Raw genomic sequence first — 13,790 nt, 5'->3', positions numbered from 1 at the left:
CATCAATATTCATTAGTGATATTGGTTTATAATTTTCTTTTCTTGTTGGGTCTTTTCCTGGTTTGGGTATCAAGGTGATGTTTGCTTCATAGAATGTGTTGGGTAGCATTCCATCTTTTTCAATATTCTGGAAAAGGTTGAATAATATAGGTACTAGTTCCTCTTTAAAGATTTGATAGAATTCTGACGTGAAGCCATCTGATCCTAGGCTTTTCTTTTTAGGGAGATTTTGTATAGTTGATGCTATTTCAGAGCTTGATATAGGCCTGTTCAACATTTCCACTTCATTCTGGCTAAGTCTTGGGAGGTGATGTGCTTCCAAGTATTGGTTGATTTCCTTCAGATTGTCATATTTCTGGGAATAAAGTTTCTTGTAATATTCATTAAGGATTTTTTGAATTTCTAAAGGGGCTATTGTTATTTCATCTTTACCATTTCTGATTGACTAGATTAGAGATTTAACTCTTTTTTTCTTGGTTAGGTTGGACAAAGGTTTATCAATTTTATTGACCTATTCAAAAAACCAACTTTTTGATTTATTGATCTGTTCTATAATCCTTTTGTTTTCAATTTCATTTAATTCTGCTCTAATTTTGGTTATTTCTTTTCTTCTATTGGATTCGGGATTAGAATGTTCCTCCTTTTACAGCTGCTTGAGATGTTCCATTAAGTTGTTAACTTCCTCTCTTTCCATTCTCTTGAGGAAGGCTTGCAGTGCTTTAAATTTCCATCTTAGGACTGCCTTTGTGGTATCACAGAGGTTCTGATAACTCGTGTCTTCATTATCATTTTGTTCTAAAAATTTGGTAATTTCCTTCTTGATTTTGTCTCTGATCCATCTATCATTCAGCATAAGGTTATTTAGCTTCCATGTTTTTGTATGAGTCTGCAGATTCCTGTTGTTACTGAATTCAAATTTTATTCCATGATGGTCTGAGAAGATGCATGGAATAGTTTCTATTCTTTTAAATTTGCTGAGATTAGACTTGTGACCTAAGATGTGATCGATTTTGGAGTATGTTCCATGGACTGATGAGAAATATGTGTATTCAGTTTTGTTAGAAAGAAATGTTCTGTAGATGTCTGTTAAATCCAAAAGTTGAATAGTTAAATTTAAATCTAATATTTCTTTGCTAAGCTTTTTATTGGAGGATCTATCCAACACTGCTAAAGGAGTGTTAAAATCTCTGACTATGATGGAGCTGGGAGAGATCAAGTTGCTCATTCCAGTTAGAGTATCTTTTATAAATTGAGGTTCATTCTTGTTGGGTGCACAGATATTGATAATTGAGATCTCATCATATTGAGTATTGCCCCTAACAAATATAAAGTGGCCATCTTTATCCTTGCTTATTTTTGTTGGTTTAAAACCTATTGTATCTGTGAATGAAATTACAACACCTGCTTTTTTCTGCTTTCCATTTGCCTGGAATATAGAAGACCATCTCTTCACCCTGAGTCTATATTTATCTTTTAAGGTAAGATGAGATTCTTGTATACAGCAGATGTCTGGTATGAGTTTCTGTATCCAATCAGCCAATCTGTGTCTCTTTAGAGGACAATTTAAGCCATTCACATTGATTGAAATTATTGATAAGCCTGGAAAAATTTTAGACATCGAGTTGTTCGAAAGTCCAGTGGACAATTTTTAATCCTTTCACCACTGTGGAAGTTGGAATTTGATCAATAGTTTCTGAGTTAATTTACTTTTGTGGTGGAGGAATTCACTGATCATTATGGAGGATACATCTGAGAATATCCTGGAGAACTGGTTTAGTTATGGTAAATTTCTTCAATGTATGAATGTCACTAAAGTATTTAATTTCTCCATCATAAATGAAACTCAATTTAGCTGGATACAGGATCCTGGGTTGAAAGTTATTTTGTTTTAGGAGATTAAATGTCAATGACCACCTTCTTCTGGCCTGAAAGGTTTCGGCAGAGAGATCTGTAGTCATTCTAATATTCTTCCCCTTGTAGGTTATGGTTTTCTTACGTCTAGCTGCTTTCAGCATTTTATCTTTCATATTAACTTTAGTGAAGTTAATTATGATGTGTCTGGGGGATGTCTTATTTGGGTTGAGTCATGCTGGGGTTCTGAAGCTGTCTGCTATCTGAATTTCAGAATCTCTTGGCATTTCTGGAAAATTTTCTTTCATAATTTCATAAAGAAGAGCCTCTGTGTTTTGTGAAGCAACTTCATCGCCTTCAGAGATTCCTATATGATGAATATTAGTTTTCTTTGAATTATCCCAGAGCTCTCTGAGAGAATGATCTGTTTTGGCTTTCCATTTCTGTTCCTCTTTGGACATTTGGGCACATTCAGAAGCTGTCTTCTACATCTGAGATCCTTTCTTCTGCCTGCTGCATTCTGTTACCAAGGGATGCTACCATATTTTTCAGATCTTTGAGAGCTGCAATCTCTTGCCTCAATGTTTCAAAATCTTTGGTGGTTTTGTCTTTGAATTCGTTGAATTCTTGAGTGAACTTTTGGAATGCTCCTTGAATTTCTAATTCTATCTTTGCCTCTATTCTATTAATCTTATTTGCAATCCAAATTCTGAATTTGATTTCTGACATCTCAACCATCTATTTATAAAGGGGATCTTCAGTTTTATCTGCTACATCCTTTCTTGGGGGTGGGGGGGTTGATCTCTGATTATTCATATTACCAGCCACATCCTTTCTTGGGGGGGGGGTGTTGATCTACTCTGGTTATTCATATTACCAGAGTTTTTCCACTGATTTTGCCCCATGATTATTTTACCCCATTTGGCTTTTGCCCTTGAGCTTCGTCAAGGACCTGTATGGTGTTACGGCCTGAGAGACTGGGGACCTGCTTGATGTGGTGGGGCTGAGTGGCTCTGTCTTATTTTTAACTGGTCTCTGTCCTACCCTAGTGAATCAGTTAGTCTCAGCTGTGGAGAAATACCAGCAATTAAGTCATCCTGCCTCCCACAAACAACAATTGGGCAAGGAAAATCAAACCTGCCCTCAACCATACACCTGGGGTGCCACTTAGGATAACCCTGGGTAATTCTCCCGGTTCAAGGGGTCCAAATTGGTGTCCCAGTCAGCACCAGTCTCAGGTGGAAGAGTTCAAATGTCTCCAGCAGCTAGATAAGAGCAGCTCAGATATAACTTGCTCCAGTGCTCCATGAGAGTTAAAGAACCCACCCAGCAAATGAATTACTCTGGGAAGGTTGATGCTTCCTTCTCCACCTTGCACCCAGTCACTGGTAATCCCACAAAGCTGTGACCCAGTTCACTCCAGTGAGCAACTGCTCCCAGGGTTTACGACTGCCTGAGTCACCAGGAGATCTGAGTCCGGCAGGGAAATCTTGAGTGTTTTTAATACAGGCTGGGGAAGTTCACTCAGTTCCAGCCCCGCACCTGTTTAATGTTGCTGCAGAACAGGACATAGCCACTTCACATAATTTGTTTCTGTCCCAGCTAAATTCCTCTGCAGGTCAGAGGCTGCTAGAGCTGATAAGAAACTCAGCCCTGGGCAGCAAGCAATTAGAGTTTACACTCAGGTGTCAATTCCAGCCTCTGCCCACCCACTGCCTTTGTCTCAGCTATATTCCCCTGAGGGCTAGGTTCTATTATGGTCTCTTTACTCACAGAACTTCCTAAGTCCATTGAGCTAGTGGCTGCTGTCTGGAACCTTTGGTTGCCCAGAGAGATAGGGCGTGCCTATCTGGAATGGCCTCAGGGATGTGAGCATTTCCCGCAGCTCCTGTATGGCTTCCTCCAAGCCAAGATTCTTCTTGCTCCAGTGCCACAGAGTCAGCACAGAGCAGCACCAGCCCTTTCCCCCTCCACTCCTCTCAAGGAATTGCCCAAGAATCTGGACTCCATGGGTGACAAACCTCCAGACCTCAGGGTGAGAGTGGGGGGAATCCTGGGAGCTCAGATTTGTAGGTAGGTAATATATACAGTTTTATGCCTGGCAGGAGGGTGCCGTGGCATGACAGCAGGGGTAGGAGGTCCAGTTTTTAGGGGGTCTCTCCCGTGGCATAGAGTGGGAGGATGTTTGAACTCTGTTCGCTTGTTTGTATGGAGTAAACTGCGAGCCCTCCTTTTGGGGGAGGGGACTCCCGTCTATTTGGTGGTGGATTTTGTACCTTTTGATTGTATTTTTGGGGTTGCAGCTCGCCTCAGCAAGGTTGAAGTGCGCTCTTCAATCTTCTCTCTTGGCTCAGCTCCAAACCATCAGCTCCCTTGCTAAATTTTTGTCCTTTAAGTCTCCTTCTGTACAGGAAACTCTGTAGAAAGCTGGCTGCAGTCCGCCATCTGGCCTCTGCCCTTGTTCATCTGTGTCTTTAAATTTGAAGTGAGTCTCTTGTAAGCTGCATGTAGTTGGTCTTGGTTTTTATCCATTTAGACACTCTGTGTCCTCTGATTGGATAATTTAGTTCATTTATATCTAAAATAATTATTGACAGGCAAGAACTTACTAATGCCATTTTGTTCATTATTTTCTGGCTCGTTTGTAGATCCTTTCTCTATTTTTTTTTTCTTGCTATTTTCCTTTATGATTTTTTTTTTCAGACAGAGTCTCACTGTGTGGCCCTCATGGCTTTCATAGCTCACAGCAACCTCTAACTCTTGGGCTTAAGCAAGTCTTTTGCCTTAGCTTCCCAAGTAGCTGAAACTACAGGTGCCCCCCACAATGCCTGGCTATTTTCTGTTGCAGTTGTCATTGTTGTTTAGCAGGCCCAGGCCAGGTTCAAACCTGCGTGCCTCAGTGTATGTGGCCGGCACATTAACCACTGAGCTATGAGTAACAAGCCATTCCTTTATGATTTGATGCTTTCTTTAATGGTGTGCTTAATTCCTTTGTCTTTATCTTTTTGGTATCTACTATTAGATTTTGCTTTATCATTACCATGAGGCTTGCATGAAATAACTTGTAATAGTCTGTTTTAAGCTGATAACTTCCATCACAAATAAAAATTTTACTTGTACTTCCTCCCCCACATTTTATGGTTTTCTTGTCACAAGTTACATATTGTTAATATTGTATTCCCATTAACAAATTGTTGTAGCTATACTAACTGTAAATTATTTTGTCTTTTAACCTTATGGTAGAGTTATAAATAATTTAGACACCACCATTATCATATTAAAGTATTCTGAATTTAACTATATACTTACCTTTACTAGTGAGTTTTACACTTTCATATGTTTAAGGCAGGCCTAGCAGTGATGAACTTCCTCAACTTCTATTTGTCAGGAAAAGTCTTTACCTTTTTTTCATTTGTAAAGGACACCATTGCCAAGCAAAGTATTCTTGGTTGACAGTTTTGTTTTTTTTTTTCTTTTAGCACATTTGAAAAAACATTGACCTGTAAAGTTTTTGGTGAGAAATCTGCTTAGAGCCTGTGGAGGTTCCCTTGTATGTGATAAGACCCTCTTGCCACTTTTAATATTCTTTGATTTTTGATGGTTCAATTATAATGTGTCTTAGTGGGTTCTTCTTGGGTTAGACCTGTTTGGGAAGTTCTGAGCTTCATGTACCTAGATGTCTGTCCAGATTTTAGGAAGTTTTAAGCCATCATTTATTTATATAACCCTTGTGCCCCTTTCTCCTTTTGAAACTCACATAATGGGAATGTTAGCTGTCTTGATGGTGTCCTGTAAATTCCAGGATTTCTTTTAATTTCTTTTGACTTATTTCTTCTCTAAGTGGATATTTTCAAATGAGCCTATCTTCAAGTTCACAGTTTCTTTTGTTTGCTCAAGTCTGACATTGATGCTCTCTATTGCATTTATCTAATATATTTTATTTTTGAGCTCCAGAATTTCTGTTTGATTCCTTTTAATGATTTCTGCCTCTTTATTGAAGTTCTTGTTTTGTTTATGTATTTTTCTGACATCATTGAGTGTTCTATTTGTATTCTCTTATAGTTTGTGAACTTGCTTAAAACAAATACAGTAGATCCTCCTTGGTTGACCAGCTGCCTACATTGATCATCTCCTTAAATTGACCTAATTTTCGTAGAGTAGACATGTACAAATAAATATAGTAGACCCTGTTCCTTATGTTGAATATCTCTATATGTTAACCAGTTTGTTACAGTCCCTCAGGTGGTCAACTTACAGAGATTCTACATTTTTTAAAATTTTTTGTCAGGAAGTTCATATATCTACATTTATTTGGGGTTGTTTATTGGAATATTATTGTATTCCTTTGGTAGTGTCATATGTTCTAATGTTTGTCATGTTTTTTGAAGTCTTGCATTAGTATCTTTCCATTTGAAAAATGTTGCCTTCTCTCTACTGGCTAGCTATGGGAGAGAAGTGCCTTCACCAGTCAGCCCAGACAGGTATTCTAAGGTTCTCTCACACTTTTTCTATGTCTGTGTCTACTCTATATTTCTCTCTTTAGGGTAATTCTTAAAATTGCTTATATTCTTTCAATTCCACACAGCCAGGCCATCTACCAAGAGGCTCTCATTTTTTTCCTTTAGAGTCCTTCTCTGAAATGTTTGTTTGTGTGCCTTCTGCTAATCTTGCAGAATTGACATAGCTGTCTGTGTGAAATGCTTGTAATTCCTGTCTGCAGGGACATGTTTGGGCAGCCAGCATGGGCAGGGTTGGTGGTGAGATGTGTAGGATATTTGGGATTAATTGAACAGATCTATAAGTAAGGCATTCTAAGCCAGCTATGGGTAAGCTGCTGCTGCTTCTTTTTTTTTTTTCTTTTTCCTAAATGAGTTATGGATGAGCTTCTTGATGGCATTCATGAGCAGTTGGTAAGGTTCCAGTCTCTCTTTCTTGCTCCCAGACTCTCCCGCTCCCTTCTCAGCTCTGCTGATTACTTTGGTGTTGTGAACAAGACAAAAAAGAAGTGGGCATCTTGGGCAGCATCCTGTATCCCTGGTCTTCTGGGTGCTCACTATATTCTCACTTTCACCATGTTAGAAAAACCTTAGGCCTGGGTGGGGTCTCTCTGAGCACTAAGTTATGCCACCCTGGAGGGGCGACACAAGTAATTTTTTTGCATGACCCTCTTTAATCCATTTATTCTTGAATATTTTACACCAGTGGTGTGCTAGAACTACTTCTCCATTGGACTCCTGGACTCTCGCAGAAGTCTCATCCTGTTATTCTGCCATCTTAGTGACATCTCTCAGGACTTCCAGTTAGTTAGAGCATTCCTAATTAATGTTACTATTTTTTTTTTTTTTTTTTACTCTTTTGGAGATATGGCCTTACTTATGTTCTCCAAGCTAGAGTGCAATGGTTAGTCACAGGTACGAATCATAGCACTCAACAGCCCCAAACTCCTGGATTCAAGCAACCCTCTTGCTGCAGCCTCCCAAGTAGCTGAGTAAGGCATGCACCTCACTATTGTTGCATGTGTTTAGAGAACTATAATAATGTTTGCACATACTTACCTTTAAGTTATGATCTTCATTTTCCAGGTGCTTTTAATTACATAATGGCTTTAGCAAGATAACTTTCTTCCGAAATCTAGATATGTTTTAATTATGTTACAATTTTAAATTTAAAAGGCTCACCTATAGAAAGTTTATGCTTGAAAAATCTTTAAATATTTTGAAATTAGAAGAGCTTCTAAACTAATATATTTCTTTTCTTTTCTTTTTTCTTTCTTTTTTTTTTTTTTTCAGATAGAGTCTCAAACTGTTACCCTGAGTAGAGTGTCATGGCATCACAACACTCACAGCAACTTCCAACTCTTGGGCTCAAGCGATCCTCTTGCCTCAGTTTTTCTATTTTTAGTAGAGACGGGGTCTCACTTTTTGCTCAGGCTGGTCTTGAACTTGTGAGCTCAAGCAGACCACCTTGCCTTGGCCTCCTAGAGTGCTAGGATTATAGGTGTGAGCCACCGCACCCAGCCATAATACATTTCTTTATAAAAATAATATACTGGCTTCTAATTTTTACTATATGTCAAGTACTATGCTGAGTATTTTACATCTATTCCTAACTTAATTTTTACCACATCCTTATAAGGTAGTAACTGCCTTACTGTCTTATAAATCTCCTTGGTACAGAAGAGGAAACTGAGACTTAGGTTTCCATAGCAAAGTTACATAGCTGGTAAGTATACTGGCCAGGATTTGAACCCAGATATTTCTGACACTAACACTGTGCTTTAGTTTCTCTTTTCAATAAATCGTGGTCACCACCAGACACAATGGCTCACGCCTGTAATCCTAGCATTCTGGGAGGCTGAGATAGGTGGATTACCTGAGCTCAGGTGTTTGACCCCTGCCTCAGTTGAGAGTGAGACCCCGTCTCTAAAACCAGGCAGGTGTTGTGGTGTGCCTGTAGTTCTAATTACTGGGGAGGCTGAGGCAAGAGGATTGCTTGAATCCAACAGTTTGAGTTTGCTGTGAGCTGTAACGCTAGTCACTCTACTGAGGGCGACAGAGAGGGACTCTGTCTCAAATAAATAAAATAATAGATTGTGATCACATAATGTATACAAAATTTAGGAGCATTGAATTATATTCTTAATTTATTAATTAAATGTTTACAGTAGAAATTTTGAAGTTGAACCTTACTTTTGTCCTTTGCTTACTTTAGGTGGTTTTCCCGCTGCATCCTTCAGAGAACAATGACGGATATGGCAGATTGCTTAAAAGTTTTCATGACTGGTACTAAAAATATAGCAATGGGAGGTGGCTCCAAGGACTGTTGCTTCAGACCCTAAGTCTGCATGCTTTTGGCAGATCAGATAGGTGGAAGGACGCTCTCCAAGCCTGTCTGTGTCAGCTGTCACCAGCAGAGGCTCTCCAGAGCTGCATGCTGACTCAGGCTCACAGACTGTGGCCCTTACATCGTCTCTTTGTGATAAACATAAAACCAGGAGGAAGGGAAATTTGTGGCTGCTGATGTTCCTGGCAGTGTGAAGGTCAAATGAAACCTACCCTGGAGAAACGAGGGTTATGACAGAGCAGTGTTAAATGTAGACATAGGAGAGACGCCTTTGGGATTGGGGCAGGGGTGCTAACAGGTAAGGCGGCGTAGAAGGAGAAGATAAGGAAGAAAGCAGATTAGGGAAGGCGTCCTCTTTGCAGTGCAAGGTGAGGGAAAGACAGACTTAGGGTTTCTGCTTCTCACCAGCACTGGCCCAGGTCTGGCTCTCCTGCTCCTTAACTGTTCCTTGTGGAAATACCTCCCTCTTCTGATTTGCATTTCCCGTCTTTAAACTTTGGGGGGTTGTAAATAATTTGTTTTTCCTGAAGAAGTGAGTTTGGTGATACATGTTGATAATTTATATATATGATTATTTCTATCAACTTAAAACGCATTTCCTGGACAGTAAACCTCTTCTAAAATACGTAACTGCATCATAGACATGGGAAGAATTATTCCATCTACTGTTTCCCCTCACCTCAAAACCTGGTAAACTTTTTTTAGCAGTTATTATTAAAAGTTCCTGCCAGGTAAAAGTTACCGTCTTATCTCTCTGCTCTTTAGGGGATTTCTAGTTAGAGTGGGTGGAAATGTTTTCAGAGTTCATATTCTCAGAACAGGAGTAAGTTGGGCAAGTCTGTGTGAAGAGATATTTTCAGAGGAATGGCCAAGCCATTACTTCATTTTCATATTTATTCTCGTTAAGGAAGAAAGTGACATAAAATTATCTAGTTTATAACTATAGAGAGAATTTAAAGACTTGAAGACGCTAATTAGTATTAATTTGGTTTTAGGCATTTGTATGTCTATTGCATGAATTCAATTTTAATTTATTGCTTAAATATTAAAATTTTATGAAAGCGATATGCTAAGTTTAAAAATATATTATTCCCAAGAAACCAATATGGTTCCTCAAATAACAGAAACAAAGGAATTCTCCCTAAAGTTATCCATTTTTATATTTTTGCAAATACAACTGCAATTAAGCATTATTTCATTTTACAATGGCTGTAAATGCCAAAACTACTTAAACATTGCAATATATGGGAATGCCATTTTTTGTTGGCATTGGGTAAGCCATTCTTTTCTCACACCAAATTCTACAGGAGCTCTCAACAAATGGTACAAGTACAATCAGGATTTGCCTGCACGGATCATTGTGTATCGTGATGGTGTAGGGGATGGCCAGCTGAAAGCACTTCTTGAGTATGAAGTCCCGCAGTTGCTGAGCAGTGTGAGAGAAGCCAGATCCAATACCAGGTATTTAGTTACTGTTCTTTCCTCCACCCTCCTGATGGGTGTGGCAGCACATTCAGCTGTAACAATTACACACAGGCATGTGAGCATAACTTTTATTATTATATGATGAAGTTTTGCTCTGTGTCTGCATCATGCCAGTAGAGCTGTATGACTTTCCCCTAAATTGGAGGCCAGTTGGGATGGTCTGACATAAATAGCGTGGGTGGTGTACGCTCTGGGAGCCCTGGTTCTGGGGCACCGAGAGAAAGGAAGGTGTGCTTCAGAGCAGCTGACACTGAGATGCAGCAGGAAGCCTGCTGGGCTGCTGGCAGGTGAGGATGCTTCCTACATATTAATATGCCATGGAAGAAGCAAGCTATGGTTTCAAATCTGGAGCCCACAGAACCAAATCCTCTGAGTTGCAGGCACAGATGTGTACTTAAGGTTGATGGAAGGTACCGAAAGGGGTCTGAGCTGCACAGGGCAGTCACACCGTCTTAAACACTGAGTGCCTTGCTCTGTTACATTTTAAAATTTCAGTGGATCCTTACAAAATTTTCCTCAGTGATTATGTGAAGTGGCAAGTGCAAAAAAATATTAAAAATGGTAAATAGGGGAGGCCAATATTCCTAACTTGGCTCCTAAAAACATTTGGAAAGCATCCTCTCCTCAGCTGTGCAGAGGGCTCCATCTACGGGGTCACACCATCGTCATGCAGAGTGTGGTGCCACAGTCACAAAGGAGCGGAGTCTTGACCTTAGTCATTTACTGTGAAGAGGGAAAGCCTAACAGCTTTATGGCAGTATCACCTGTGGTTCACCCACCTGTTACAGCCCAAATACCTTGCTCGGCACTTGACGGCAGGTGAATGTGTGTATTAAGAACCCCAAGTATGCTAGTGAGGAATGCAGGAGTACGGTGCTGAGAAATTACTTTTCTTGTGCTATAACATCAACTCTTGAAAGTTTCAATACTGAAAACAGACATAAAATTAAAAAAAGAATAATGCTGAAAATGAAACTTTAGAGTAATCCTTACATCCTGGAGATACCTTCTATGATGGTGAATATTTGGATTCAGCCTTGACTTTACCAAATACTTTAAGCCATTCAGCTTTTGGCCAGAGGGGGCATTTGCTCCATCTGTCTGTCCACACAGGGGTGAGTTTTCATGATTCAGAAAGGATGATTTGAGGAGTAAGAGGAACTTGTCCTTCTCCCTTTGCTACTCAGAGTGAAGGTGAAAATAGGGTGACTGGCTCGGCGGCTGGGGCTCAAGCGGCTAAGGCGCCAGCCACATACACCTAAGGTGGCGGGTTCAAATCCCCAGCCCGGGCCCACCAAACAACAATGATGGCTGCAACGAAAAAATGGCCAGGCGTTGTGGCGGGCACCTGTGGTCCCAGCTACTTGGGAGGCTGAGGCAGGAGACTCGCTTGAGCCCAGGAGTTGGAGGTTGCTGTGAGCGTGATGCCATGGCACTCTACCCAGGGGGATAGCTTGAGGCTCCATCTCAAAAAAAAAAAAAAAAGAAAAAGAAAATAGGGTGACTATCACTAATGAGAACAATAGGGCTGGTCTCCAGGGATAGTTCTGGAAAATCTGCAGAATTGCTAATTGAAACTTACTGTCCTGTTAACCATTCCTTCCCACCCCCTTCAGATGATATAAACTAGGCAGATGACTTGGTATGCCACACTTTTGTAACAAATAAGGGCAGTCTCCAACTTGAAAAATTCTTTGTATCTCTAGAAAAGGAGGGAATGTATTGGATGATTTTAATTTTTTTTGTTTTGCAGTGTTTTTTAATGAATTCTTACTTTATTTTTTATTTTTGAGACAGAGTCTCACTCTGTCACCCTGGGTAGAGTGCTGTGGTGTCATAGCTCACAGCAACCTCAAAATCTTGGGTTTTGAGATTACCTCTTAAGTACCTCTTGCCTTAGCCTCCTGAGTAGCTGGGACTACACGTTCCTTCCACAGCTCCTGGCTAGATTTTCTATTTTCAGTAGACAGGGTCTTACTCTTGCTCAGGCTGGTCACAAACTTGTGAGCTCAAGCAGTCCACCTGCTTGGCCTCCCAGAGTGCTGGGATTACAGGTGTGAGCCACCACACCTGGCTTATTTCATTTCTTAAATTAAAAAAAAAAAAGAAAATTAGAAAGCTGCGTGGATGGTTCCCATTTTCTTCTTTTTACTTTTTACTTCTCTGATTCTAAGCTCCAGAGTGTCCGTGATTGTGATCAGGAAGAAGTGCATGCCACGATTCTTCACAGAGATGAGCCGCACCGTCCAGAACCCCCCGCTCGGCACTGTCGTGGATTCAGAAGCAACACGTCCTGAATGGCAAGTGCCATCGGAAAACCAGTTGTTAACAAAATATTCCTTGTGTGTTCTTGCTCTGTTGCCTTCTTTGCCACATTCATTCCATTTCCCTTGGCAGGTATGACTTTTACTTGATCAGCCAGGCAGCCTGTCAGGGAACGGTGAATCCCACCTACTACAATGTAATCTATGATGACAATGGCTTAAAACCCGACCACATGCAGAGACTTACATTCAAACTGTGTCACCTGTATTACAACTGGCCGGTGAGTGAAAGCTGTTTGCTTAGGTAAATATGATACTTAGGATTCCCACCTAGGAATTGTCATGCAATTCACCTTTGTCTCCTTAGGCATGGCACAATACCTGACTTTCTCAAAGGAATAATAAATGAATCATCCATAGTGGGAGGAACCCTGTTTATCATAGAAATAAAACCAAGAACTATAGTAATAGATAAGTATTTATAGCTTCTAGAGGACCTTACAATATGCATTATCTTTATGCAAGTCTGGGAGGAAATCGGGGTATTGTTATTTACATGTTACAGATGAGGAACTTGAAGCCAACTCACATGTCATGAAACAGTGTTCACAGGCATGGGTCTGTCCTGTGTCCTTTGTGTAAGGGCAAGAGCTTCTCTCAAAGTTTAAGACCAAGGTTTGTTCTGAGCCCCGTGGAACATGAGGTCCTGGGGAACAGATTAGCCCTAAATTGGATGCTCCCAGCTCTTAGCACCACAAAGCCACAGTCACCTTCCACTCCGTCTTTCCCAGTGAGCTTTAGTTCCCAATGAGTGAGGTCATCCTTTGTTGGTTGAGTTTTCTTACTGTTTACTCCAAAACCCATTCTATTATCTACACAACCAGGAGATGAAAAAACTCAGGAAAAAATTACTTTGAAGTACAAATTGTGCTCTTAATTATTAACAGGACTTTTTCCTCCTCAGGGCGTAGTCAGTGTCCCAGCGCCATGTCTGTATGCTCACAAGCTGACCTTCCTGGTGGCACAGAGCATTCATAAAGAACCAAGCCTGCAATTAGCCAATTCTCTCTTCTACCTGTGATGACAGGAACCACTGACATACATAGATGAAGAATCTCAGGAGCAGCTGGTATACTTCATGCAAATCTACCACGAGCTCAAGGGTGGGGAAGGGAGATTGAGCTTAATCTCCACTTCTAGGGGGAAAAGATATGAAACTGTTCAAAAGAATTTTATGTTATGTTATTTTAAAGAGTTAAATGCTTGAGGTAAATTCTCATTAGGGTATGTGGAATTAAAATACTCCATCACCTATAAAGAATGACACAAGAGTTAAATATCTTCTAA

General features: G+C 40.3%; 1 protein-coding gene across 1 annotated transcript in view; it reads left to right on the top strand.

Annotated features, from left to right (window-relative positions):
- The window catches only part of PIWIL4 (piwi like RNA-mediated gene silencing 4), a 58,447-nt gene extending 44,923 nt beyond the window's left edge, over positions 1-13,524 (top strand). The window contains exons 16-20 of the mRNA XM_003780812.3: positions 8,563-8,633; positions 10,002-10,155; positions 12,354-12,479; positions 12,577-12,724; positions 13,408-13,524. Of these exons, the coding sequence (XP_003780860.1) occupies positions 8,563-8,633; positions 10,002-10,155; positions 12,354-12,479; positions 12,577-12,724; positions 13,408-13,524 (616 nt within the window). The remainder of the gene's footprint in view (positions 1-8,562; positions 8,634-10,001; positions 10,156-12,353; positions 12,480-12,576; positions 12,725-13,407) is intronic.
- The last annotated feature ends 266 nt before the right edge of the window (positions 13,525-13,790 follow it).

The sequence above is a fragment of the Otolemur garnettii genome, unplaced genomic scaffold (genome assembly GCF_000181295.1).
Source record: "Otolemur garnettii isolate 467f Iridium unplaced genomic scaffold, OtoGar3 scaffold00001, whole genome shotgun sequence".
In the NCBI taxonomy this organism is placed as follows: domain Eukaryota; kingdom Metazoa; phylum Chordata; class Mammalia; order Primates; family Galagidae; genus Otolemur; species Otolemur garnettii.
This window is presented reverse-complemented; position numbering and strand designations above follow the sequence as displayed.